Source organism: Sebastes umbrosus, chromosome 12 (assembly GCF_015220745.1).
Source record: "Sebastes umbrosus isolate fSebUmb1 chromosome 12, fSebUmb1.pri, whole genome shotgun sequence".
NCBI classification, from domain to species: domain Eukaryota; kingdom Metazoa; phylum Chordata; class Actinopteri; order Perciformes; family Sebastidae; genus Sebastes; species Sebastes umbrosus.
The window spans coordinates 15539956-15567409 of NC_051280.1; the positions used below are offsets into that span (position 1 = coordinate 15539956).

General features: G+C 39.0%; 3 protein-coding genes across 14 annotated transcripts; 2 read left to right on the forward strand and 1 right to left on the reverse strand.

The window, feature by feature from the left end:
* The first annotated feature begins 1669 nt into the window (after nucleotides 1-1669).
* LOC119498100 (serine/arginine-rich splicing factor 11-like) lies at nucleotides 1670-9533 on the forward strand. 11 transcript variants are annotated; one of them, XM_037786597.1, is made up of 12 exons: nucleotides 1670-1984; nucleotides 3265-3398; nucleotides 5932-6062; nucleotides 6746-6826; nucleotides 6925-6962; nucleotides 7402-7535; nucleotides 7696-7774; nucleotides 7858-7977; nucleotides 8082-8171; nucleotides 8302-8379; nucleotides 8566-8743; nucleotides 8848-9027. In XM_037786597.1, the coding sequence occupies exons 1-12, from the start codon at nucleotides 1863-1865 to the stop codon at nucleotides 8878-8880; spliced, it is 1218 nt and encodes a 405-aa protein (XP_037642525.1). In that variant the 5' UTR covers nucleotides 1670-1862; the 3' UTR covers nucleotides 8881-9027. The 11 variants fall into 11 exon arrangements, with proteins under 11 accessions (XP_037642525.1, XP_037642524.1, XP_037642521.1 ...); XM_037786596.1 differs by having other exon boundaries at nucleotides 1671-1984; nucleotides 8960-9533; XM_037786593.1 differs by having other exon boundaries at nucleotides 1672-1984; nucleotides 8864-9533.
* A 1180-nt stretch (nucleotides 9534-10713) lies between these two features.
* LOC119498099 (ankyrin repeat domain-containing protein 13C-like) lies at nucleotides 10714-23670 on the reverse strand. Of its 2 annotated transcripts, none has more exons than XM_037786591.1 (13): nucleotides 22863-23670; nucleotides 21165-21206; nucleotides 19713-19817; nucleotides 17686-17771; nucleotides 17375-17420; nucleotides 17050-17116; nucleotides 16772-16922; nucleotides 16537-16668; nucleotides 15352-15513; nucleotides 15183-15262; nucleotides 14949-15047; nucleotides 12260-12360; nucleotides 10714-12150 (listed from the first exon to the last, which is right to left on the reverse strand). In XM_037786591.1, the coding sequence occupies exons 1-13, from the start codon at nucleotides 23245-23247 to the stop codon at nucleotides 12020-12022; spliced, it is 1587 nt and encodes a 528-aa protein (XP_037642519.1). In that variant the 5' UTR covers nucleotides 23248-23670; the 3' UTR covers nucleotides 10714-12019. The 2 variants fall into 2 exon arrangements, with proteins under 2 accessions (XP_037642519.1, XP_037642520.1); XM_037786592.1 differs by having other exon boundaries at nucleotides 16778-16922; nucleotides 22863-23247.
* A 2175-nt stretch (nucleotides 23671-25845) lies between these two features.
* Nucleotides 25846-27293, forward strand: znf830 (zinc finger protein 830). Its single transcript, XM_037788680.1, has one exon. The coding sequence runs from the start codon at nucleotides 25894-25896 to the stop codon at nucleotides 27001-27003; it is 1110 nt and encodes a 369-aa protein (XP_037644608.1). The 5' UTR covers nucleotides 25846-25893; the 3' UTR covers nucleotides 27004-27293.
* The last annotated feature ends 161 nt before the right edge of the window (nucleotides 27294-27454 follow it).

Consider the following 27454-nt stretch of genomic DNA (forward strand, 5'->3'; position numbering starts at 1 on the left):
GGATGGAGGTTGTTGTCACATCTTCACAAACACCATCCGCTGATGAAAACTGTGTGATGTGTTAGACAGATAGATAGATATTTAGATAGATAGATAGATAGATAGATAGATAGATAGATAGTAACTTTATTGATCCCGAGGGAAATTCAAATTTCCAGCATCACAGTTTCATAGTGCAAAACATGTTAGTAAAAAGGCAGTAAAAAAGTTAGTAGTACAAAGTACAAAAAAATATACCAGATATAAAAATACAAGGACATGAAGAAAACTGCTAAAACTGAATATAGTGCAGGGTAACAGCTGTGATACACAACTATTAAAAAAGTGAGTATAGTGTAAAAGAGACTGTTAAACATTAATATAGTGCAGGGTAACTCCAGTAGCTTAGTCTATGAAAGTGCATTATTATTAGGTCGTAAGCTCCAGAAAGAGCTAGCACAAAAATTAGGTGAATCTTAAATATTCTTGGCTGAAAAGTTTGGGCAATTTTGGGTTCTGGCTGACAATTTGTAACTGTTATAAGAAAAGAAAAAGAAAAAAGTAGATTTAACCATGGCAAAGATATAGATGCTTTACTCTCCCAACACTACTTACATTGTGCCTCTGTGGAGACATCCTTGTTTATAACCATCTATAAAAGGAAAGTGAGACCTCTGTTGGTTGATTGCAGGTCAAAACTTTGAAAATAATAATTCAAGGAACAAAAAAGAAATGCATAAATAAATAAATAAATAATAATAAGACTGCACTCTTCCATAGTAGCTCTAGGGATTAATAAACCTAATAACCTGTGATGTTTTTTATGTGAGAATTAACATTGTTTTCAGAGCACACGGAGTTCAACTATGAAAAAAATGTCATGAAAAAAAGACAGAGTGGTCACTATTTGTAACTGTTATAAGAAAAAAAAAAAGTTTAACCATGGCAAAGATATAGATGCTTTACTCTTCCAACACTACTTACATTGTGCCTCTGTGGAGACATCCTTGTTTATAAACGTTAATAAAAGGAAAGGGAGACCTCTGTTGGTTGATTGCAGGTCAAAACTTTTCCCACATAGTATCATAATATTAGCCTTATACCTAATACCGATTAGAGGAGTGTGAAATTAATGAATAAACCTAAAATATATATATATATATATATATATATATATATTTTTTTTTAATGAAGAAAATTTATTTACAAACATTATGGCATTGTAATCTAAACTCAATACTTCTACCATACAAGGCACAATTGGATAGGGAAGATAACTTAAATTATATAAAAAAATAATATAATAACAAAAATAAAAGAGGGGGTAGAAAATAATTCAAGGAATAAAAAATAAATACTTAAATAAATAAATAATAATAAATAATTCAAGGAACAAAAAAGAAATACTTAAATAAATAAATAATAATACATAATTCAAGGAACAAAAAAGAAATGCATAAATAAATAAATAAATAATAATAAATAATTCAAGGAACAAAAAAGAAATACTTAAATAAATAAATAATAATACATAATTCAAGGAACAAAAAAGAAATGCATAAATAAATAAATAAATAATAATAAGACTGCACTCTTCCATAGTAGCTCTAGAGATGAATAAACCTAATAACCTGTGATGTTTTTATGTGAGAGTTAACATTGTTTTCACAGTTCAGCTCTGCGCATGCGCAGTGAGTCGGAGGAATAACAACATGGCGGTGTGCTACAGTCTGTTGACGTAGCTGGTCGAGAGCTAACATCCAGCCCGCTGATTACTCTACAAACCAGCTCGTTTACTAACCAGCGGATAACCGTAACTTTAGGTTAAGTGTAGTGGTTAAACGGTGGTGTTGTTGTTTACACGGTTTGTTTAGTCTGTAAACATGAATTACACCACGAAGGTTGTCCAGGTGACCAATGTGTCTCCGAGCACCACGTCCGAGCAGATGAGGACTCTGTTCGGCTTCCTGGGGACCATCGAGGAGCTCAAGCTGTTTCCTCCAGAGTGAGTTCACTGCGTGGTGGTTTACTCTGATGCTTAGTGAAGGCACATGGTAGATAGATAGTGTGTTATCTAAACGGGTTGACTGTTATGAACGGAGACGAAGCTAGGCCTAACATGCTAACCAGCTAGCTAACATGCTAACCAGCGAGCTAACAGTAGGCTAATGACGTTACCTAACACCAACTGATGCTACATGCACGCGACTTGTTGATTATGTCTCGCGCGTAACGTTACACACACGTTTCTTTAAATTACCCCATAGCTTGTATTAATAAAGGGTCAATTAAAAATATTAGAGGCTTAAAATGGGGAAACGAATATAACATTTATATGTTAATTTGGGTTGCAACGTTAACTTTTGTTTTTTTACGTTCTTCCCAGCATAAGCAAAGGATGGAAGTTAAATAATAAAAACAAACTCACAGTGAGAAAAAAAAATTAGACAAGTCATTTTGGATCTATTATTTTTCTACTGTCTTGTAATGTTGTCTTGAGTAAGACAAAAGTTTGACTTGATTTTGCGGTACAAAAATTGGGGAAAGGGCTTTTGCATATTCTGCACCCTCAAGGAGCTGATATTAAACATTTAGAAGCAGACTCTATGGCATGTCAATGTTTTTAGCCCCCTTGTTGTACAGCTGACTCCCAGAAAAGTTCCTTTTTGTCCCCCCAGTTGTCTTTAGATAGTTCTCTTTTAATGCACATTTTAGTGCTTTTGAGAGTTGTATTTTATATCTCTATTTGTGTCTGCAACTTTGTGTTCTTGCTGCTGACCGTCTTGGCCAGGTCTCCCTTGGAAAAAAGATTTTTAATCTCAATGGGAATAACCTGGTTAAATAAAGGTTAAATAAAAAAAAAAAGTTACTACGTCACAATGATGACGTACTATCTCTCATTTCTACCCTCACTGTCATGATTTTAACCTGGTGCACGATGAGCCATTGTTTTCATTATTGATTAATTATTTATCAATCTTTTTTAAAATTTTAAAATTTTGATTAGTTGTGCAGCCTTACTGCCTAATGTCCATGGTACGTATTTGTTATCATTATGTCATTATTGTGTGTGAATGCTGATTTGAGGGATGTACTTAATGCTTTTTTCACATGAAATTGTGAATGTGCCAAATCCATAACTCAGTGCATATTGCATAACAATGCATGTAGTTATGATTGGACCACATTACATTGTCAAAAGACAGGACAAAAAATGATGCATTGTTTTGATGATTGTTTGCAATTTAATGTTAGTTAATGTAATGTTTGTGACTTCCTCAACAGTGATTCTCCGATGCCGGTGACATCGCGGGTGTGTTTTGTGAAGTTCCAGGAGCCAGAGTCTGTTGGAGTGTCTCAACATCTGACTAACACCGTGTTCGTGGACAGAGCACTGATTGTGGTCCCATTTGCTGAAGGTTTGTCGCAACCATTATTTCCACGTATGAGTGGTCCTTGTCGATTGAATGGCATGAATAGTGAAAATGTAAAAGAGTAAAAAGGATTTCATCAATCCCATTTGTGAATTGCACAAGTCAACTCACCTTGGTCTGTTTATATGAGCTTTTTAAGATAATTGTCTATAAGAATTGCTTAAAGCAGACCTCTACTGTCAGATTTTTGGTATACTGTGGTAGCACATCCCATGATAAACTGGATGTTTTTTCTTTGGGCAAATACATATCAAATGGTATGTCTGTGCCTAAAACAATAATTAGTTCTTCATTTAGAAAGTGCAGTATACCAAAATTTGACATTTACAGATGAGGAGTTGAACATTCCCAAGCTGTGGGCGCCGCAGAGAAGTGAAGTTGTTTACACTCTTAACCATATGCATTTTATTTTCTCCCCCATATTGGACTATCCTCTGTTAAACTTCTCTCTGTTATTTGTGTGTGTGTATGTGTGTGTGTGTGATTTTTGTAGTGAAGAAGGCAAAAGCAGCCCCCTCGTTGATGGCTGAAAGTGGTCCTCTGCCTGCCAACAGGGGATTGTAGACATTTGCAAAGGCCAGCAAGCATTCAAGTCCCACCCCGCTCTTTTTTGTGTCCTCTATTCTTTCTCTGCCTTCTCTATCTCTTTCCTTCTGTCTAATTAACCTTCTCTAGGTGGTTTAGTTCAGAGTATAAAGGTCAGATATCGGGGACGTAGCCTGAAACGGTGCTCGTTTTGCATTGTTTTGCAACACTTTTGAACGCTGCTCAGCCATTTTATGGCTAAAGCATTGTTTCTGAACGGATAAGGCTGGCATTGCATTATTCTTCATTTTTTGATGTCAAAAAAATTCATGAAAAGACCACAAGACCATTATTGACCAAAAACCTATTTAAAGCAATTCAGTGTTTCACTGGGTGAGTTTTTTGTTCATTATGATGAACGCAGTTACTGTATTTTATTATAAGTCAATGCTAGCGGCACCGCCCTGCAGCTGTAAATACTCGCTAGCAGACACCAAATGTCTATTAATCCACCACTGAAAAATAGTCTCCAACAAATGCACTATTTTTTCTAGTGAACCATTGCAGTAAACTACAGATCCAAGTTGTTTTAGCAAGCCACTTATTATTTTATAAAATTAAATGATATATTTGTGACCTGTTTTTAAAGGTTTCAGTGGTAACAAATGGGATTGTGGGTGAGAGCAGAAAGTATTGACGATAACCAAACATTTAATATCGCCAGCCTTATCCTATAAAAATGTTTAAATTAACTCTAAAGAAAAAAGCTTTGAAAGACATTCCGTTATTTTGGTTTGGTGGTAAAAGCCTATACAAGGATACTGGGTGTTAATAATCACTTGTGCAAAAACCACAATGAAAAAGGCAGCTGACACTGCACATACTCACTTACCCACATGTGAACAGCTAATTTTGCAATTTATCAAGGGAACACTAGTCAATGATTGGTTATCTTCTATAATAGCCATGCTACATCTCATAAATTGTCTAAGATGCCCACCCGACATGATTTTAAAAATATTCTCTCTTTAACAGTGGTCTTCTTTTGTTGTTGTGTTTTACAGTTCTTTTTCCTGGCTCAGCCAGTCCTGTATACCAGGCCCTGCTGAAAATACCATCCAACAGTTTTGTCTCCTGCAGCAATTTCTCTCTCCAGTGTGCTCTTTTATTTAAATGTTGTCATTGTTGTGTGTCCGTATTTAGGTCATGTCTTTTTGTGAAAGAGTTGTTTTGGGGGTGGATTTACTGTGTGATGATTATGAGGTGTTTATTTGTTAAATTTGGCAATTTTTAAAAATACAATCAGTGGTATATTGCAAATAAAGATGATTAAATTATTTTTTAATTGGACTGTGGTAGCGCAGATTAATCCAACCAGTCGTGCTCTGCCTAGGTTTGGTTGATTGATGCAGTGGCAGGTAAGGATACTAGAATGATGATGTACAGCAGACACGCTACCCACCCTGAATTCTGCTACTGTCATTTAGTACATACCACTATATGCTCTGACATTTGTGTTTTTGGTAAGTAAACACTGATAGCTTGTATAGTGTTCTTGCCAAATCCCTAAAATTCTCTCTGTTGTGTGTATCTCGATTTTTCTCTGTGTGCTTTTAGTAGCGAAGCCGCCAGCGTGAGTCGCTTGTTTCAGTAAACGTCTTAATGAAAATTGAGGGCTCACCCAACTGGAGAAGCAGCTGTGCTTGCTAACGTTTGGTTCATGACTTAAAAAACACGTTCAGGTGATATATTCTTGGCAGTGTTCATTGGAGTAGTGTGATATATTCCAGCAATAGTTATCATTCACTGCAATGATTATGTTGAATTAAGGGAACTCTTCTCTGATCTGTAAGGTAACCATGTTGTTGAACCTAATTTGAGGAATTGCAGTGTGAAGACTTTTTTTTCTTTGTCTTTTCCAAAGTGTCTTCTCTGTAGTTGATGTGTGTGAAGATGTCGTTCTCTCCTAATGCTTGTTCTTATTTTCCTGTAGGATCTATTCCAGATGAGGCGAAAGCTTTGTCACTGCTGGCGCCAGCAAACGCTGTTGCAGGAATTCTGCCAGGAGGAGGACTTCTTCCAACGCCCAACCCCATGTCCAATCCAGCTGTAAGACTTCAAATTGTAGGAATATGTCAAAGAAAATATACAATATCACAATTTAAGAGTTGACAGCGAATCAATTTCTCTTTGCAGCTCTAGTGGTGTGCTACGCATTCTACCAGAAAATCATGTTTCAGATGATTTGAAGTAATCCTATTTTATTTGCTGTTGAGATGCAGAAGCAGGGATGTTGTGCCACAGGAAATTATGATCCATAGATAAACTGGCATTATTTTAAATTGAGTTAACAATCTCACTTCAAAGTCCATTTGGTAGCAGTTCTAGAGCTTCATTCCACATGGTCTCGACCAGCAGATAGCGTTTGCTCGGTTACTTAAAAGTTCAGTCTTGACCTTGGAAACTACAGTTGACCGAACAGTCTCACCTCGAGGTCAATTTGTTTTGTGGAATTTAAGTTCCTTCTTTTTTTTTAAATTAGAAAAGGGCATTTTCAGTTGTTGGAATGAATTGTTAGAAAAGAGTGGTAATTTTTCAGTTTTCACTTTTAAAAATGTTTTTGTTATTTGTGGGTTGGCTGTTGTGTGATAGTGATTTGGAACTGAAAGAGTGATACATACCGTCATCTCTCAAAATGTGGAAATAATGATATTAACACCAGTATGAGTACAGCACTTAAAATCTCAACAATAGGCTGGCATAACATAAGCAACTTAACACGCTTTGTGTGTTTGTTTTTATTCCAGATGGGAGGGAACCCTTTCGGTGTTCCGAACATGGATGCAATGGCTGCATTTGGATTCCCAGGACCCAATATGAATCCCCAGGTGAGAGGTTTTGTTGAATGACACTGACCGGTAAATAAAAGTTCAATATGCTGTGTATTTGATTATACAAACCTTTATCCTTTTTCCCCACTTTACAGGCTGCTGATCAGCTGTTAAAGTTCATGACAGATCCAAAGTAAGTCATTATAAAGAAGCTCCTTTGTGCCTGAATGCAATTTTCAATGCCGGAGTAAAGAAATGGATTTGTAGGTGTGTTTGTAAATGGTAAATGGACTTGCATTTATATAGCGCTTTTCTAGTCTTCCAACCACTCAAAGCGCTTTACACTACATGTCAGCATTCACACACACATTCATACACTGATGGCAGAGGCTGCCATGCAAGGTGGCAACTTTGCTCATCAGGATCAAATCTAAATACTCATTCACACACCAATATGCCTTTGGGAGCAATTTGGGGTTAAGCGTCTTGCTCAAGGACACATCGACATGTGACCGTAGCAGCCGGGGATCGAACCACCGACCTTCCGATTGTTGGACGACCTGCTCTCTGAGCCACAGTCGCCCCATTGTGTACATTATGATGAGTCAACTAATTCATATTTTTTTGTCCAGGCTGAATCCTTTGGCTGCAGGCTTAAACCTGAGTGCAAGCCTGAAGGCTGATGCATCCAATAAAGAAATCGAAGAGGCCATGAAGAGAGTCAGAGAGGCCCAGTCGCTCATTTCGGCTGCTATCGAACCTGGAAGTGAGTACACAAACGTTTGGAGGACTTTTCTTGCCGGGATGTTGACTTTGCAGTCTACAATAATCTCTGTTTTGTCCTAATTCTTATATGATTTTCATATTTTCCAAAAGGTCTTTTGTACATTGCACCTTGATAATACTAAGCAATTTCTGTCCTGCAGACAAGGAAAGCAAGAAGAAGCGCTCTCGTAGTAGGTCCAGGTCCAGGAGGAGGAGGTCTAGATCACGATCAAGACACAGGTCAGAAATACTGTTCGTTATCTGAAGATCAAGAAGCTCTTTGTAATTCGAGAACAAAGTTAATGGTAAATGTCTGGTTTCAGGCGAACCCGGAGCAGATCAAGGCGCCGGTCAAACTCCAGAAGCAGAAGGCGCTCCAAAAGCCCCCGCAGGAGACACACCGACTCCAGAGACCAAAGCAGGCGATCTCCGAGCAGGTCCAGGTGGGTTAGCTGCATAAATGCTTGACCTCAAGTCTGCTCTATGCCAATAATGGTTAAAGATGTAATTGAGCCTGTCTGAGATCTTAAATCTAATTTATCTACAGAGATAGAAAGAAAGACGATTCAGGGAGAAGAAGATCTAAAACACCACCTAAAAGCTACAGCACAGCCAGGAGGTCACGCAGCGAGGACCGGTGAGTACAGCAAAGAGTCTGGTGTGCTCAGGCTGAAGAAAATTGAAAGTATATGCAGACTTTTATACAGCAGCCACCAAATCTTCACAATTTTCAAGTACTCAGCTTGTTGTCGTGTTCTGCCACACAGGAGACGCAGGAGAAGTCGAAGCGGCAGCCGATCTCCTCCTAAAAAGTCTCCTAAAAGAAGGACTCCATCTCCTAGAAGGTTGGTGTGTTGATGTGAAATATTTGTGGATAATACCATCACTGCACGCCTATTGGAAGTTTCTGAGGAAATAATTTTTTTTTTAACCAAACCAATCTGTTATTATTTCTTTGGTCTATATCAAATTAGTGGTAACATCCAGGGCAATTTATGCTACGCCTGACTTTTCGTCTTCTCCCTCCACAGACACAAGAAAGAAAAGAAAAGGGATAAAGAAAGGGACCGGGACCGCAAGAGTGATAAAGATCGCGTTCGTGAGGAACGTGAGCGCTCCACCAGTAAGAAAAAGAAAAGTAGAGACAAAGAACGAGAACGAGAGCGAGAGCGGGACAGGAAATCAGACGGAGAGAAAGGAGATGTCAAGGTCAGTGTAGTATTTTTAACACACATTTAACACACAGCCTTCATTCTTACCATGAGCATTGCTGTTCTGATGTAAACCAGACTGCTTTAAAATGTCACATCCAGTGGTTTCCTCTCCCAGATCACCAGGGATTATGACGAGGAAGAACAAGGCTACGACAGCGAGAAGGAGCGGGAGGACAGGAAGGATTCTGACGACTCTGCTTTGTCTCCTCAGTCTGTAGAAGGTAACGGCACAGCGCGGTCTGTGAAGCAGGCCAAAGTTAACGGAGCTGACGATCACCATGAAGAAGACATGGACGTCAGCGATTAAGTCGTCCATCTTTCTTTGTCCCTCATTATCCCTCCGTTTTGGTTGTGATCTTGTTACGACTTTTTTCCCCCACTGGGGTTAAATCTAAAATGTGAAGTGAGCGTCAAATGTATTGATTTTTCGCACCGAAGAGTCGTCAAATCTTTTTGCAAATGTACAATGCAGAATTGTCATGTTTGCAGAGAGGATGACATTGTCACATTGCTTTAAAAGTACCCACCTGCTTTTTGCCTCAACAATCGTAGTCGGTTAAAACTGGAAGTAGGCTTTGCTTTGCTTTTCTTGAGCTTGTGTTGTCAGGTTTTGTCACTTTTTCACACATTGTATCTTTTACATTTTTGTTTAGTGTTGTGGTGTGTTGTTCAGGCCTCTCCCCCAACCTTATCGAAACAGTTAATACATTTGTTTCCTGTTATTTGAAAGTGTTGATTGTTTTATCAAGGATTTCTTTTATAATAAAGCCTATTTGGAGAACCAACACTTTGAGAAATTAATAGGTACAATAACCTGACGAGCTGAAACAATACGCTGATTAATTGATTGACGGGACATTTATCATCATTATTCAAAAGTCTAGAAATATTTTAACATTCCAGCTTCTCGAATGTAAAAAAAAAATCCCAGCCTCACCTTGTTTTAAAGTTACAATCTCAAAGATCTCTGTTTCGTTCTTTGGCGGCAACTATGGCGATAAACGGTAATTGGTATGGTTTTGGATCTCACTTCCCAGAGATCGCCGCTTCTGATTTTTCCCAGGAATGTCGCCACAGACACCCAGTTCGTTATACTGCAAATGCAAGGGCTTTCATCAGTAGGTCATAGGCTCCATTTGTGCACCATTGTGTTACCTCATTTGGCAATAGTGACTTAACCGACATTTATTTAAATTAAAATATTCAAGATTGTTACTTTAAATTAGAGTTAACTGAATATATTTGGGTTTTGGACTATTTTTTTTTACATGTTATAGACTAAACAATCAAGAACATTATTGGCAGATTAATAAAAAATTAAAAATAAATATTAGTCGTGGCCCTAAACCAGACACAAATGTCTGTTTTTCAATAACCTAACAAATACACCTAAGAGTAAAAGTACCTCATCACATTGATGCAAAAATCAAATACTGCCATAAAGCCCACTTATAGCTTTGAAGACAAATATATTAAAGGGACTGTATGTAAGTTTTTTCACATATAAACATATTTTAATGCCATATGAGAACAGTTTATAACCTAATCTAAGAAATGAGACCTTCCGCGACTTTCTGGGTTTCCTCTATCAGCCTATAGACTGCTTTTAATGTGAAGAATGGAGGCCGCTTTTTCCAAGAAAATCCAACAGATGTGGCGTCATATCAAAACGGACCCAGAGCTGGCAAACTTCCTGGACAGGTAAGCTAACATTACTGCCAAGCATATGAAATATAAAGTGATATTGTGGTTTTAGCTGTCAATCACAGTCAGTCTTATGTGTGTCTCCTCACTGTTTTGACCGGTGCTCGCTCGCGTCTACGTAGTGCGAGCGCGAGCAACAGGACGCTGACGGTCGTTGACTTAACCACAGGTGTCACAGTTAACAAGCAATTTCTGATTCTTACATAGAGCCCCTTTAAAGTGACGTATAGCAAAATGATTGACACATTAATATCACCCAGCTCTATATGGAATACTGTCATTTTTATTATACTTGCACAAAGTCAGTTGAAACATGATGCTGGTGCTTTATTTAAAGGGAAGTGAAGTAGGTATGGTTGCAGTAAATATAAGCTGAAGCCAAAGACAACTCAATGGATCAGATTATTTCCTATCCGGACAGTTTCGGGGATATCCCAGCAAATATCAACTTCACAGCTTAGTTTACTCTCCTTGGATTAGAAAGAAAAAGGAGAAATAATATGCGCAGACTACCATTCAAGGAGAGATTTTATAAGCACTAAAAGGTGTTCCAAAGTGTTAGTGTTACAGGTTTTTTTGCCTTAATCTTAATACCAATAAATCTGCAGGTAATCTAACAAACGCTCAGAGAATATAGCTGAAAGATGCATGTGATCCAGTAGGCCAACACAGCCATAGCATGCCTTAAATATACTTAATATCGGTGCAGTATTAAACTAAGAACAGTTTACCTGATATCCCTTCTGGGTTCTCCCACACACAAACGCACAACCCTTGGTACAGTACAATTATTCACTCACACCGAGCACAGATTTCATACTATCACGACAAACATGGAGACAGCCGAGAGGTAACATGAGCTAACCTGAAAACACAGGAGATTGCGTCCTGCACGGGGGAGAAAAGGCGTCGGATATCGAAACTGTTAAGAATGTGTTTTTATGCTAAACCTTCTCCCAGCTGGTTAAAAACATTCTTACGTACTGGAAAATGTATTGCTACACAGTGTTACTCCTTTGAGTTTATATATTTATATATAATATCGTACATAATTTATAAATGAATATTAAGCTCAGTTTGAGGATATAGCTATATTTGTGAGTTTTCCCGATGAATTACAGATGAGATGTGAATTATTTACAGATGACGGTGTCAGTGCAGTTAAGAATGAGAATTCAGTTATCAGTCCTTGAAGATGATGAGATAAGAGCAGATATTAAAATAGTGATGATGATGATGAAGAGTCCAGGCCGTGTCTTCTGACAGCTTTCACAGGAAGGAACAGCAGCGGGTATAATGAAAGCTATCACTCATTTCACAAAATAAACGACTGCCGATATGCATCTACAGTATATGTTAGATGGCGCTCTGTAACATCTGTTTGCATTGATTCGCTTTGGATCCATCAGCAAAAAATGAACAATAACCGATCAATAAGACCAGTTCCCTTTTTTTTTTTTTTTTTTAAACGGATAATATATATAGGAATAAAACAATACAGGATTCCTCATTTTTTGTTTCCCACCTCGCTGGTCATTTCCTGTTTGTGTCAGGTGTGTTTTACAGGTCAGAGGTCGGGGAAGCGACTGGGATCTTCTTTGAATTCAGCGGGGATGAAGAAAGTAGACTCTTCAAATTCGTCGTAGCGGAATTCCTGAAAGGTGACAGTTGCTGTGATCGTGGGGAAGACGGGGATGTCTGCGAGGGAGAAAAACACAAGAAGAAAAACACGTTATTCTGTGATCGTTCCCGTCGAGCTCGCCCACTCGCAGGAACACAATCGGTAGGTAGGTCGACACACACATACCGAGTTTGACTGGAAATCCGGGTGGAAGTTTCATCTGAACGAACTCCCGGAGTTTGTTGAAGTGCTTGAACGGGGCTATGACCTCCAACACGTTTAGTAACCTGGAGGCAGAGGAGAGTGAGTCAGCAGTTTGTCTTTCACAGGCTGTTCTTTGCCAACATTACCCGAAATCTGAACAACAAAAAGGAGATTAAGGCAAACTGCAACTTGAGATCTTGTGTGAATGTTGGCACAGGCTTCAGTCTCCTTTCTGCACTCGAACAGGATTATAAACATGATTAAAAAACATGGAATAGAATAATGCTTCCCATCCCTTTCAGGGAGAAACAATATCTACTTCTAATCTTTTGTCACAAGTTGCGTATGTCTAAGAGTTAAGAGCAGTTTGACCAAAGAGTTAAGTCCCCTTCTTAGATTGTTTCATTTGAATAGATTTATATTTTACAATAAAAAAAAACAAAACAATGATTAAAGAGAAGTCATTAAACCAGACTAAGAGTCTACGGTCATGCTAGCAGCTCTGTGTGTCTGCACTGAGGCACAGTGATGCTTTGAGCTAAATGCTAACATCAGTATGCTCACAATGAAAATACTAACATGCTGATGTTACGCAGGTATAACGCAGAGGTGGGACCAAGTCATCGTTTTGAAAGTCACAAATTAAACCGGCAGTAAGCAGAACGTTTTTGGCAAAAATCCCATAATAACCTTTCAGCATATTGTAATTCAAGTGTTCTGAGAGATAACTAGACTTCTGCACCTCCTCATGACTCTGTTTTCAGACTTTAAAAAATCTAGCAGTGACGGTAGACTTTGGCCAATCACAGGTCATTTCAGAGAGAGAGCGTTCCTATTGAGCGTTCCTATTGGCTGTTCATTCAATGGAGGCAGCTGAAAATCACTGGCGAACTCCGATCAAACGGTCAAACTAGGCAGCGCTGATCAAATATGAATCAATATTCTGTTAATGTAATGTCTATTTCTCGCCTCAAATGTTTTCAGAAACATCTTGTAGTGTACTGTTTAGCTGTAAAATTAGAAAGTTTGCTCCGGCTGGTGGGCGGTGCTTGGTATTTCCTCAACTGATCTCAACATGGCTGCCGGGTCACAAACTTTCTCAAAGTCGAGTTGCAAGTCTTTTTTGATTTTGTTGAGTTTTAAGTGATCAAATTTGTGCCTCGAGTCCACACTTCTGGTATAACGTTAATATTCTTGCCAGCCGTCAGGTTTATCTTGTGACCTGTTGGTGGTCCCCGACCCTCATGTTGGAAACCTCTGGAACAAATGAATCACTCGTATCGTGATATGTCAGCTTCGACAGAGGTTTTCAACCCTCATCCTCGGGGTCAAACACAAACACTGGTCTATAAGCACTAAATTACACTCCCTCTACATCCCAGTTGTACAAGATTCTCTAAATAAATAGTTAGAATGAAAACTAGTGGGGCTGAGACTGAAAACTCTCCTCTTTGTCTCGGTTGGATGATTAATGACATGAAACTGAACGTTTTAAGAGTAAGCACAACATATTTTTAACATTACAAAGCACAGAATGCGAAGGGGGGGGAAACAAAACCACATTAAAAAACCATTAGCTATTATAAAGGGTGGGGTTTTTATTGCCAGCTCCATTAAGGTTCATTCAGTAAAGGAGATAAAGCAATTTACTACATTATGTCCCAGTGATATTTTACAGCCCTGCCTGTAACCCATTACAGGCAAACACAAAACCACATCCTGTGTGAATCCTACCTCCTCATCTACTCAGTGCAACATAACTTTAAAATGCTTTGATCTTATTTGTTCTCTATGAACCTCTCCCTTACATGATCACACCATTCATGGCTGCATAAAATAAAAAACTTGTATGCAGTTAATTTTATGTTTCCTGCAAATAACAAACAGCAAATATGAAGCAATAACATTCTTTCTTCTCGAGGCAATCAATCGTCATTAAAGCTTAAAAGTATTGTTGTGAATAACACTTTATCCATTCATGTTTTAACAATTCTACTTCCATCACCAGACTAAAAAGAAAGCAACGGGCAAAGATACAGTTTAAAATTAAAAAAGTGTCAACAAATTAATTTAGAAACAGTGTCACCATTACATAGTTTGTCCACCAGAGAGCACCGACTATTTTTCATCTTTAAAATGTACTGCACACTTGGTCAAAATTCTTAAATTAAACTTAATTAAATGGATTCTTATTTAAAATGCGTGGCAATATATTGTTATTAGCTTTTTAAAACTCTAAAACAATGTTATTATCAGCCTTAAAACCCTTTATAGGTCAGGCTCTAATATCTACATTTACAAATTTAACCTGAAACCGACGCCACAAGCTTGCAGGTGCATGAAGTACGGTATACATGCATAGAAAATATGATAAATATGTATTTTTTTTTCCCTTCAAACAGCCTGAGAACAGTAAAACACAGTGGCTTTGTTGAGTTAAAAGATAATCCAAAACACTGACATTTTGTTGTCACACGGTGGAGCAGTTGATTCTGCAATCGTCTCATCATCAGTGGCTCCTTCAAACAATCAGCATCTACCTGATTGGAGTTATTTCATCTCTACATTACCCTTTTCTAAAAATCCCCAAGAGGATCTGAGCGTATTCGCCCAGGATCAATCTGCGCAGAAAGCTTTGTAAATAGATCTGAGGAGGAAGGGATGTACTTACGACTCGATGCCCAGAGGGAAATCCTGGCTCATGGCTACAGTAGCTTTGAAGTTCTTCTTGCTTTCCTTACACACCAGTTCTCTCCCGAGATGAGGTGGCCTGAAGGCGGGAAGAGATACAAGGACAAACACAACGAGGATTTTTATTCTTGGTGGCTAATACTCAGCATCTGTACTGAGTTTCTTGTAACTGCCCCGATTGAATTTTCTAATTGTGAAAATACGTGATACTTACTTTCCTTGCTCTGCAGTGATGTACTCTTCCCAAGAAATTGTGTTTGGATCAGGAGCTGTGAGGGACTGCCGTCTCACAGGCTGGGGGACAAGAAAATATCAGTCAGTGGCATATTCACAGTCATACCGTTACTCTTTACCCATTGGTCGATGATTTGTTTCTCTCTTACCTCAAAGTTTTGTTCACTGATGCTGCCTCCTTTACTCAAGCTCTCCATGATGGCTTTATTCCTCAGGATGTCCTCCTCGCTTAGGTGTTCTCGCCGTTTTCGTGACTCTAGCACCAGACCGTTCACTGAGTAGAAGTCAGCCAGGAAGTTTCCGACCATCTCCTGCACAGAAAAACGGAGCAGGTGTCGGTGTTTTCATCACGAGTTACACTGTGAGTTACACAACACTACTGCTGATTTCTTAACATGTGCTACGGTGCAGCCTGAGGGCACGACTGTACCGGAGACGAAAGATTTAAATTCCTTCATTCTCTCATCCACATAGCAAAGGTCCTTTCAGATTCAAAGTGCAACGAAACATTTCAAACATCAAAACGACTTGGACTGTGCTGCCATATGGAGAGATATGATGGATATTTTATTTGCATTACGGAGCTCTACACTGAGATAAACCTGAGGGAGATAGTTTACCGGAAATGAGACAAAAACATGCACAAAATTACATTTTCTCTACCTTTTCTCTATGATTGTTTCTTGTAAAAACGGCATACTTTTACCTATTCAAGACTTTATTCAAAATGTATTCAAGTGAAACAATCTGAGTGGGAAAAAAAAATCCTCCGTCATACGGTAAAACCACCGATCTAAACAACCAAGCCTCATTGCCATTATTTGTTATCAGTTTAATGCCTGTGAATTTAGGCTTGCTGACTTAAAACACATCTTTAAGACCTGCTTGCAAGTCATGTTTTGATATTCAACCCCAATTTAATGTGCCTTTTATTTTTTATTTTTCACCTATGTCTCATTTTATATTTTCGCAAATCTAAAATCTGTTTAAAACTAGAATTACTGCCACGCGGTTGTATGCCTCCCGCCAACCAGTCAAGTTGCAGTTTACATCCATGTCTGTCCAAAATGTCATCACTTCATTATTTTATCCTATTAGACATTTCTGTGAAATTGTCCTAATTAGCATATGAATTCTTGAGTTATGATGAAAAATGTGTTTTTTGAGGTCACAGTACGTACGTATGGACGGACAACACGGCTGTTGCCGGCGCAGAGGCACAAAAAGAACTATTGTAAATATCTTCTTTTTAATTTTCCCATTGTCTTTTTATGTTGTTGAATGTGTCAAGTAATGTGTTTTTTTATGTAATGGCTTATCCCATTAAAGCTTACTGTTTTATCCTCTCTGAATAGCCAGCCAATCTGACTGCGAGAGAAAGAGATGGACTTGGTGGACAGCGTTGCAGAGTAGACGTCGCTGCTCATCAGAATATCCACCTCTTCTTCAGTCTCCATCTCGGACTCCTTGGGGGGGGGCAAGACAACGATGGTGAGGCGTTGCGTTCATATTAAACAGCTGATGACACAATGTGAAACAGAGTTCTGGTCGTAGCGTTCGCTCACTCACTCTCACCTCGTGGTGTATTCTTTGGTACACTTTTGCTTCGTTGTCCAGAACCACAAAAGACTGGGAGGGTTCGGCCTCGCCGTTGAAAATGAAGCTGAGGTCTCCGCGCTGACACTTCATATCAGTGAAGTCTATGAGAGTGGTGTCGAGTCTAAATCAAGAGAGAGAGGAGTGTGTTAAGATTGTTTCGTCCTACTTTTTAGATCTAAAAGAAGTCGTCGACCTGGATATCGACCATTTCCTGCTTTAAACGCTCAGTGAATTAGATTCTCTCATACCTGATGTTAATCCCCTGCTTGTAGATTTTACAAGCATCAGATGGCAGCATCCGGGACAGCAAAGGCACTAAAATACAGAAGAGAGCGCAAATAAAAAGTTGTACTAATACTTTAGGTTTTGCATTGATAATAGAAGCAATAACAATTGATCTTTAATAAAATCCTTAAGTAAGGCAACAGTTTGACCCATTAGGCAACCTTGAGCAACTCAGCAAAGTGATTTCAAGTTAAAGCTGGTCTTATTATCAATTAATAATGTTGTAATAATGGCTGAGAGCAAACATGAACAAACAAACATTTGTTTGTTTGAAATATGAAAACTCACCCCAGCTCTGAAAGTCCCAATGCAGCTCCAGATAAAAGTCACCAAGCTGCAGGGAAAAAGACACAAACACGTCTAACTGAAGGATTCAGCTGATCTATTATAACTTCACAGGGTCAAAAGAAAAAGTACAGCACAGTGAAGATTTCACATTTCAGCAGTTAACATGCATACTCAAGGACGGGCAAAAAGTCATCTGTGCAAATCGAAGCCTGCAGAGATTTTTGAAAATACAAACGGAGTGAAAGTTCAGTGATGCGGAATGAAAGCAGTGGCAGCGACATCTGCGGCCGTGACGGCAGTGGGATCCTTACCTCCTTTAAAGCTTTCAGTAATTTTGGCCTCTTATCCTCCACACTCTCCCTGGATTGCTGCTTTAGCTTCCGCAGTATCGCTGTGACTGAAGACACAAGGAAAAGAAAGAAAAATCAAGTTAAAAGTTACACAAACGTACACATTCGCTGTCTTTACATCATCTTTGAATACAGCTGAACAAGGTAGTCTGACTGTCAATCTCTCTTATTACAGATATATTGATATCAGATACAACTCACTGTCTTGTGAAGTGTAGCTCTTACTAATACCAGATGGATAAAAACACATCAACATACAGTATCTCTGATGTGTCCTGGTTATCTTGACCAGGGGGGGAAACATTGGACTGAGCGTGGAGAACGAAGTGCTGATGAGGCACTCGCTGCAGCTCGACATTGCACACACAGACAACCAGTGAGCGAGCTGCTGACGCAATGTGCACATGTGTAAAAAGTGATGACTGATGACACGACTGCAGTGTTTTTCGTGAAAATCTGTAAGTAACCCACGCGTTTGATATCAAGCACGCATTATTCTCTATTTGTCACTAAGTGATAGCCAGCTGTGTGCTGCTGCATTTGATTCAACCAAAGATCTAAATCCAAACCCCCCCCTGTCGTTCCTTTCTTTGCATGTCCTTGCAGATGGTGTGAATGTCCCCAGCCCCCTCTCTGCCTCCCCTTCACCCTTGTGAGTGGTGTGACCTTCTCAAAGCGAAACTCCTGGTCCCAGTCCCCAGTCGGCCTGCCACAGCAGGTACAGAGAGTCGCAATGCATACTAACAAGATTGAGGGTCATTTCTCAAACCACACAGGCTGTATCAGAAGAGGATGCTGATAACTCACTGTTAAGGTTATCTATGCAAGCCAAATAGCAATAACAGAAATGTGTCAGCTCAGCTTTGTCACAAAAACAGATATTAATAGTCCTTTTTCCAGACCCTAGCTTGGCCTTTTTATATTTTCTATTATCTTTAGTTAAGTACACAAAATTAACACCACAAATAAAAAAGGGAAAGAGCAGTGAATTCATCCCAAAGGCATTAAGCTGGTGCCTTTCACATGTCATTTGACTCTTGTATTTGTCAGATCTAAAAGCAGTAGCATCATTAAGCAGAGGAGTGACCAGGCTGTAAGCTCTGGGCTTCGTAACACTAAGCCGTCATTCAGGCTGCGCTCCAGCACATCTGGATGACGAGTGCTCAGAGAAAATCCCCCACTTTCAGCTTTTTAGCTGGATCGACTGGATGGCCGTTTTTAAACAATTAAATGACTCATAAAAAAGGTTCCTCCGATGTTCACACATGTGGCGTGACCTCCAACAGTATTACGCCCCCTTTTGCCTTTTTTCCACAATTTGTAAAAAACAAAGATGAATGAATGAAATTAGAATAATATGGAAGTAGCACTGTTTAGGGTCTATCAGCTAAAAATTACAAATGTTGTTATTCTTTCTTGAGATGTTCTCTGCAACTTGAGGGGATTTCCACTGTGGACAATACAACCATATGACTGTAGAAACTCTGTAGAGATGCATCTGAGGAGACTCTAAACTACGCTGCCATGAAATGTTTCTGCAAAGCACAGACTCTGGAGATTGAATTTACATTGAGATTTGTATTCTATTAACTATGATAAATTATAAAAATCACAATTTCCTTCTTCATTAGGAAAATATATTCTATAATTCATTTGGCAACACAAAAAAAGCACAACAATTCAATCAAATACTTCCTGAACACACCACAACCACCACCAAGCTGACATTTAACCAACACTGCTACAATATTAACATTCATACAGAAAGCCGTTCCAGATGTCAGCGTGACTGACTACCCGACAAATAGAGACTAAAGCTGACACCAGCATGAAGCCATCAGAAATCTATCGACCCGTCAGACAGGCACCACCGAACCTAACTGTTAGAACAGTGAGTGTATGATTGTGGCACAGAGATTAAACACATCCAAATATGAAAACCCCGGGGAAAGCAGACAGCTTTTCAGAGCGGCGTTGATATAACTTACTCATTTGCCTGTCGCCGTAGCTGATGGCTTCTGCTAGAGGGCTCCATCCCTGTGCATTCTTTATCTTTACAGGAGCGTTATGGGCCAGTAGGAGGAGGGCACACTCTGAAAGAACAACACAACAACAAATATCATAGAGACAAATGTGATTATATTTACATTGTTGTCAATTCTGTGTATTGTCACCACTTTTCCATGTTGTTTTGAGCAGACATGCCAAATATAAAGGCAACAGAGTCCAGATAAAGTATGTCAGTGTTCAAACAGACTTCTGATCTTCATGTAATGACACATTTAGGACTAATTATGCACATTTTTCAGTACATTCAGATCATTAATTCAGGTCAGTGTCAACCGTAATACCACCAACTTCTACTTCTGTACTGGAAGTGAGATACTTCCTCTGTTCTACTTCTATTTCTCCCCTTTTTTACTGCTTGCGTTTTTTGCTTTGTGGAGTTTTTCAGTATCAAAATTGAGTGTCTAGATTAGGGATGCACCGATACTGGATCGGATATCTGGCCGATACCGCTTCAAATACCTGGATCGGATATCGGTGACAGTGGGGCAGATCGATTCAATTCAGTTCTATGTTTATATACTATACACATTATATACTGGAATTTTAATTCAGTTTTGACCAATTAGTTGCTGCCTTAAAAAGGTTTACGCTTGAATTGCAATTTACTGTTAATTCTGAAGATTTTTTTGCCAAGTTGCTGGTGTACGATTTATTATTTTAATGATAAACAATTAAATAAATGTATATCTATGTATTTATTGGTCACATTTTGTTTTACAAAGTTAGTAAATCATGTTTAAGTCAAGCCTGAGATAAAAGATTGATCCCAGTCACTTCCACACAGTGAGGCATACAGCTTATTAATTATACACTGGTATCGGATCGGTACTCGGTATCGGCCGATACCCAAAGCCCAGGTATCGCTTTCGGTATTCGGACTGAAGAAGTCGGATCGGTGCATCCCTAATCTAGACTTGTACAGATTGTAAAGCCCTAATTTGTAATTTTGGCCAATAGAAATATGATTAACTTGAGTATTCTGCGCTGCAAAACAAAGTATCCATTTCCTTATAAATTGGCTGCATTGCATGTAATGAGTAATCAATGTGGATTTCTCTAGCTAACTACTATGTTATACTAACACAGTATGCTATCCCAACACTGCAGAGGAGTATGGAGGCTACTCCAAAAAAAGAAGAAGTGCTTTTTAAATAAAGGGCCTTTAATGAGGATGCTCTTTCAGTAAAGCCACACTATGACAGATGAAAGGTCAGGGAGCACAGCAGATTTAGTGTCATTTTCTGGGCTCAAGCCGAGACTGGTAGATTACCATCTGAGAAGCTTTTTTTGTTCATTTTGGTTAATCCTGTGAATGACAATAGGCTGTTAAGATTAAAAAAAAATATTGAATTTTTCAGTATCAGTTTTACCTTTGTGGCCCATCATCACAGCCAGGTGAAGAGGTGTGTTCCCTGAAAGAGAAGCATCGTTAGATCATCGGCCCCAGTACATCAAAATCAATAATTCCACATGTGATCAGAGATGCCTGCTATGTGACAGATAGATAGATAGATAGATAGATAGATAGATAGATAGATAGATAGTAACTTTATTGATCCCGAGGGAAATTCAAGTTTCCAGCATCACAGTTCCATAGTGCAAAACATGTTAGTAAAAAGGCAGTAAAAAAGTTAGTAGTACAAAGTACAAAAAAATATACCAGATATAAAATTACAAGGAGATGAAGAAAACTGTTAAAACTGAATATAGTGCAGGGTAACAGCTGTGATACACGACTATTAAAAAAGTGAATATAGTGCAGAAGAGACTGTTAAAAGACGCTGTTTTAAGAGCCAAAATAACCCAATTGAAGGCTCCAGAAAAACTTCATAAGTGAAATGGATCTTGAGTGGGATTGTTTTTGTCAAACTACTATTTCCAAGGTCAAGAATGAACTTTAATTATTGTTTATAGGCTACAGAAAGATGTGCATAGATACAAGAGTTTTTTTAGATAGTTTTTTTTTTTTTTTTTAGAGGTTTTTATATATATAGCACTTTTAAAGACCTGATTGCTTTTATACTGCTTTACTCTGTTAATATCCTGTCATCCACTTTTTATTGTGCTGCACCATCGCACTTTGTTCACTGTGTTATGTTCTATGTTTGTGACTGTTTTTGTATGTCTGTGTTTGCACCTTGGTCCGTGAGCAACGACATTTCATTTTAACCGTGTACTTTGTATGTGGAAAAATGACAATTAAGTTGAACTTGTAACTTGTAACTTGTAAGAGAATGGGTGATATTGTGCGTGGCAGTCACAATTTGTAACTGTTATCAGAAAAAAAAAATGATTTAACCATGGCAAAGATTTAGATGCTTTACTCTCCCAACACCACTCAAAAAAATACTATTTCCAAGCTCAAGAATGAGCTTTAAATTATTGTTTATAGGCCACAGAAAGATGTGCATATAGATACAAGAAAATGGGTGATATAGTGCAGAAGAGACTGTTAAAAAAATTAAAGTAAAATTAAGTATTCAGACTAATTTACTCGAGTAAAAGTAGCAATATTACACTGTAAAAGTACTCAATTACAAGTCCTGCATTCAAAATGTACAAAGTACAGAAGTTTTATCAACAAAATGTTCTTAAAATATCAAAACTAAAATGACTCATAATGCAGAATGTGTTACAGTATATATTATATTACTGGATCATTATTGCTGATGCATTAACATATACTGTAAGTGGTACTTTCATGTTGTAACTACTTTATATACTGCTGGGTAGTTCTTCATCATTTTAAGTAATAACTGATCACATGTTTTGTTTGTAAAATCTTAATCTGAAAAGTAACTAGCTGTAGAAATACATGTAGTGGAGTAAAAAGTACAGTATTTTACTATCAGCAAAATGTACTTTAAGTATCAAAACTAAAAATGACTCATAATGCAGAATGTGTTACAGTATATATTATATTACTGGATCATTATTGCTGATGCATTAACACAAGTGGTACTTTCATGTTCAATAGATAGATAGATAGAACAGAAGAGACTGTTAAAAATGAGTATAGCATTTGAACATAAAAAAGCAATCAATCAATCTAATAGCAGAAAACTCACCATGTACATCTTTCTGAGAGATGCTGTGGGTCCTGATGAGAGAGGAGAGGCGACGCACATCCCCCTTGAACACGCACTCATGAACAGGGAACTCCAGCTCCTCACTGGTCAGGAGGATGATTGGGTTCTTGTTGTTATCGTTGACGATGGTGTCTACTGATGAGGGGTTTCCATTAATGTTGTTTGCATTGAGCTGCTGCTGCTGCTGCAGTAGTGCCGAGGTTTTCACAGCTTTCTGAAAAGCCTTGTTGGATTTGAGATGGTTGCCGGTACCGTTAGGGATCGTCCCGTTAGAGGTCTCATCGTACGTGTCCAGTATCTCCTCATTCTTGTTGGGTTTGTTGTTGTGGTCCTTTCGCACGGTGCGGATCTTCTCACCTGTCATGGTTGCTATAGTTACGCTAACAGGATAACGAGGCGGAGATAAATCTGATATCAAGTGAGCTTCTTAGCAATTTAAGCCGATGCTTTCCTAGCAGCTGGTTGCTCTCTTTGTTATTGTAATAACGTTACACCTGCTGCTCCACAGAGAGCAATAGAGACTGAATCTGGAGGGTGCGGCGATGAAAACAGAGAATAATGCGAAACATAACACAACACACACACGTATTAAATCAAACAGACAAGCGAAGAGTTAAAACGATCAACAACTACGACTACATCGTTGGCTCCACCGCTCCTTGGTTGTATACGCTTGAAGGTATCGATGCTTTGCGGCAAAATTGAGGCGGACGACTGGACGGTCACAATAAACCTCTCTGAGCTAGGGCTGCTAGCTTGATGCGAGCGGGCAAAATCTCGCGAGACTTCTTCTTCAACTTCTTTGGTGTTTATTGGCGGTTGGCAAACCAGCTTATAGGTGCATTACCGTCACCATCTGGACTGGAGTGTGGAGCAGGAGATTGCCAGGAGCAAATTAAAAAAATAAAAATTATTATTAATAATAATAACAATAATAATAACTAACTAAAATAAAATAAAAATAATAATACTAATAATTACATTCTCTCCATTATTCCTGTTGCCCCTTAAAGGTCCCATATCATGCTCATTTTCAGGTTCATACTTGTATTTTGTGTTTCTACTAGAACATGTTTACATGCTGTAATGTTAAAAAAAAAACGTTATTTTCCTCATACTGTCAACCTGAATATGCCTGTATTTACTCTCTGTCTGAAACGCTCCGTTTTAGAGCATTTTGACGGAATTACAACAGAATTGCGTTGCTAGGCAACAGCTTGGGTCAATGTGTACTTCCTGTCAGCTGATGTCATTCACATACACTGCAACCAGGAATAAACTGGGACACATTTAGAATGTTTACGTTTAAAATTGTGTCAAGGGTCTAAATATTGTATATTCATGACATGACGAATGGGCAGAGATCCTGACAGCTTGTTTCAAATGCAGAGTTCTGAATACAGGCTGTGTGTATTTCCCTGTGGATTGAGTGTTTCGATACTTTCACAGTATTTATATAGGACTTAAGCCTGCTTTATAATAAAAAAAAACATGAAAATCTCACTTTTTTATAATATGGGACCTTTAAGTAATTAATTAGAAGATTGTGTACTTTCTTAGCTGTCTTTCCTAGCAGATTCCCCATTATAATATTTCCATCATCTACTCCTGATAGCAATTCCCTTCTTTCTTTGTCATATTTATTGCACTCTATACGAACATGCTTGACAGTTTCTGGTTTATTACAGTGCGTGCATAGTCCAGTTGGGTACTTGCCCTATTCTATGGAGTGTTTGGTTTAATCCTGTATGTCCTATTTTCAGACGGGTAATGACCATCTCTTCCTTTGGGCTCCCGCTCCGTATTCCACCAGCTCCTACATGTTTCTGAATACTGTACAGATGTCTCCCTGTGTCACTTAGGTCCCAGTATTCTTGCCAGGTTTTGTGCATGTAGTCCTGAATGATAGTTTTAACCTCTGCTTTTGATGCGAAGGATGTTGTCAAAAACCTTGGTGTTTTAATCGACAGTGATCTCAGCTTCAATAATCATGTGAAAGCAATAACCAAATCACCTTATTACCACCTTAAAACATAGCTAAACTTAGAGGTCTTATGTCAAGGCATGACCTGGAAAAACGTATCCATGCTTTTATCTCGAGCAGAGTCGATTACTGCGATGGTCTCTTCACGGGCCTACTTAAAAAAAACATCAAACTACTTCAGATGGCGCAAAATGCAGCTGCTAGAGTTCTTACAAAACCCAAAAGAACTGATCACATCACTCCAGTACTTAAGTCCCTACACTGGCTCCCAGTAAGTCACAGAATTGATTTTAAAACACTACTGCTTGTTTACAAATCACTAAAGGGGGTAGGTCCAAATTACCTCTCAGATATGCTTCAGCAGTACACACCTACTAGACCTCTAAGGTCACTGGGGAAAAAACTATTAGTAGTACCCAAGGTCAGAAGGAAACATGGTGAGGCTGCTTTTAGCTGCAACGCTGCTCAACTGTGGAACAAACTTCCAGATGAGATCAAAGATGCACCAACAGTGGCCACTTTCAAATCTAGACTCAAGACCAAACTGTTCTCAGACGCTTTTCTTAATTGATCAAATGCTGCACTTTACTATCTTTTGATTGTTTTTATTATCCTTTTAATTTTTTTTTTTATTATTCATTTTTATCTTATGCACTTTGTGCTCTTTTATCTTGCTTTTCAGAATCAGAATCAGAATCAGAATGGTATTTATTGCCAGGTGTAAGAGGTATACACTAGGAATTTTCTTTGGCTTTGTTGGTGCAAGACAAACAGTATAATAACAAAAGAATAGATAAAAACGTTAGAATAAAATAAGAATAAAAATGTACAATTTACAAAATAAGCTATAAACAAACTTTTATATATGTAAAGCACTTTGAATTGCCTTTACGTATGAAATGTACTATATAAATAAACTTGCCTTGCTTTACTTAACAGTATTTGTATGTCAATCAAGTGCATCTCGCGAGACTATTCTAAGACGCACAGTTTTGAACGCGAGTTCGTGCAGTTTACGTCATCTTCATGCGACGCAACTTTTATACTTCATCGCAAGCGAGTAGTAAGCTAACAAGCTGCGTTTGTTTTCACAGAATGGCGTCCTCAAAGAAGGGGAAGAAAGTTGTGAATCAAGAGGAACTCCGGCGCTTGATGAGGGCGAAACAAAGACAAACAACAGACAAGAAGCGCGTGGAGTCTCCTTTCGCTAAATACAACAGTCTCGACCACCTCAGCTGCACTCTGTGTAACGCGCAGGTGAAGTCCGAGCTGCTGTGGCCGGCGCATGTTCTCGGAAAACAGCACAAAGAGAAAGTAGCCGAGCTGAAGGGAGGAAAGAGTCAATCAATGCCACCACCACAGATGCTACCAGTGAAGAGGAAAGCACCGGATAACGTGGACGTGAGCGGGAAAAAGGCGAAAAAACCCTCATCGAGTGCAGCAGCTCAGTCTGCGTCGTCGGGGCTGCCTGCAGATTTCTTTGAGAAACCCACAGAAAAGGGAGCTGTTTCTGCTCAAGAATCTACATCTTTGAGTGTGTTGGCTGGAGTTTATGATGAAGAGGATGATGCAGAAGCTGCAGGAGATGCAGGAACCACAGACCAACCTCCTGAAAAGGCTGAAGCTGCTGCAGGACTACCAGATGACTTCTTTGACAGCTCCATCCCATCCACACCTTCCATCTCCCACTCAGGATCCATCCTCAAAGCAGACGTGCAGGAGAAGAGCACAGAGAAGAAAGAAAACACAGCCGAGGCGCTGCCGGAGGGCTTCTTTGACGACCCCGTGAGAGATGCGAAAGTGCGCAAAGTAGACGCACCCAAAGATCAAATGGACAAGGAGTGGGAAGAGTTTCAGAAGGAGATCCGACAGGTGAACACAAAGTCAGAGGCCATCGTGGCAGAGGACGACGAGGAGGGTCGCCTCGAACGACAGATTGACGAAATCGATGAACAAATTGAGTGTTACAAGAGGGTTGAAGTGCTGAGAGACAAGCGGGAGGTTGTGAAGAGCAAGCATCTGCCCAGTCAGGACGAACCTATGGAGGTAGATGCAGGTGATGAGGAAGAAGAGGATGAAGAGGAGCTGCTGGGGCTTCTGGCTCGGGACTGGAGGGCTAAAGGGGCACTGGCCTAAGTCTCTCTAAGAGCTCATATACATGTGAAAAAAGAAGTGTCTTTTTTTTGTAAAAGGCTATATCAGCAATCCAACAATTGTAAATATGTTTGCTTTGCCACCTCGTTTTGTATGTTTCAGACTGGATTAAATGTGATGCATTGTTGGTCAACTTTGTTGTAAAAACATTGCTTAGACAAGCTTTCTCAGTTCATGACAATGTGGCAGTATAGGCAGAATATTTTTGGCATCATTGGGTAAAAATTCCATAATAATCTTTCAGCATATTGTAATTCAAGTGTTCTGAGAGATAACAGATGTCTACAAGACATGGCTGTTTTCAGGCTTTAAAAAAATCTAGCCCATGAGGGGAGACTTTGGCCAATCACAGGTCATTTCAGAGAGAGAGCTCTGATTGGTTGTTTTCCTCCAGTCTGTGAAATCTTGCAGATGCCACTAGGAGCACCGGAGG

Excerpts from the sequence above, each read along its gene's own strand:
- LOC119498099 (XM_037786591.1), bottom strand. The coding sequence starts at position 23,247 with ATGACAGGTGAGAAGATCCGCACCGTGCGAAAGGACCACAACAACAAA. Across the intron at positions 21,207-22,862 it reads CTCTCAGAAAGATGTACATG|GGAACACACCTCTTCACCTG; the intron begins GTGAGTTTTCTG and ends CTTCTCTTTCAG. Across the intron at positions 15,514-16,536 it reads TATTCAGAGAGGATAAAACA|GAGATGGTCGGAAACTTCCT; the intron begins GTAAGCTTTAAT and ends TTTTCTGTGCAG.
- znf830 (XM_037788680.1), top strand. The coding sequence starts at position 25,894 with ATGCGACGCAACTTTTATACTTCATCGCAAGCGAGTAGTAAGCTAACA.
- LOC119498100 (XM_037786593.1), top strand. The coding sequence starts at position 1,863 with ATGAATTACACCACGAAGGTTGTCCAGGTGACCAATGTGTCTCCGAGC. Across the intron at positions 3,399-5,931 it reads TGTGGTCCCATTTGCTGAAG|GATCTATTCCAGATGAGGCG; the intron begins GTTTGTCGCAAC and ends ATTTTCCTGTAG. Across the intron at positions 7,978-8,081 it reads CGATCTCCGAGCAGGTCCAG|AGATAGAAAGAAAGACGATT; the intron begins GTGGGTTAGCTG and ends ATTTATCTACAG.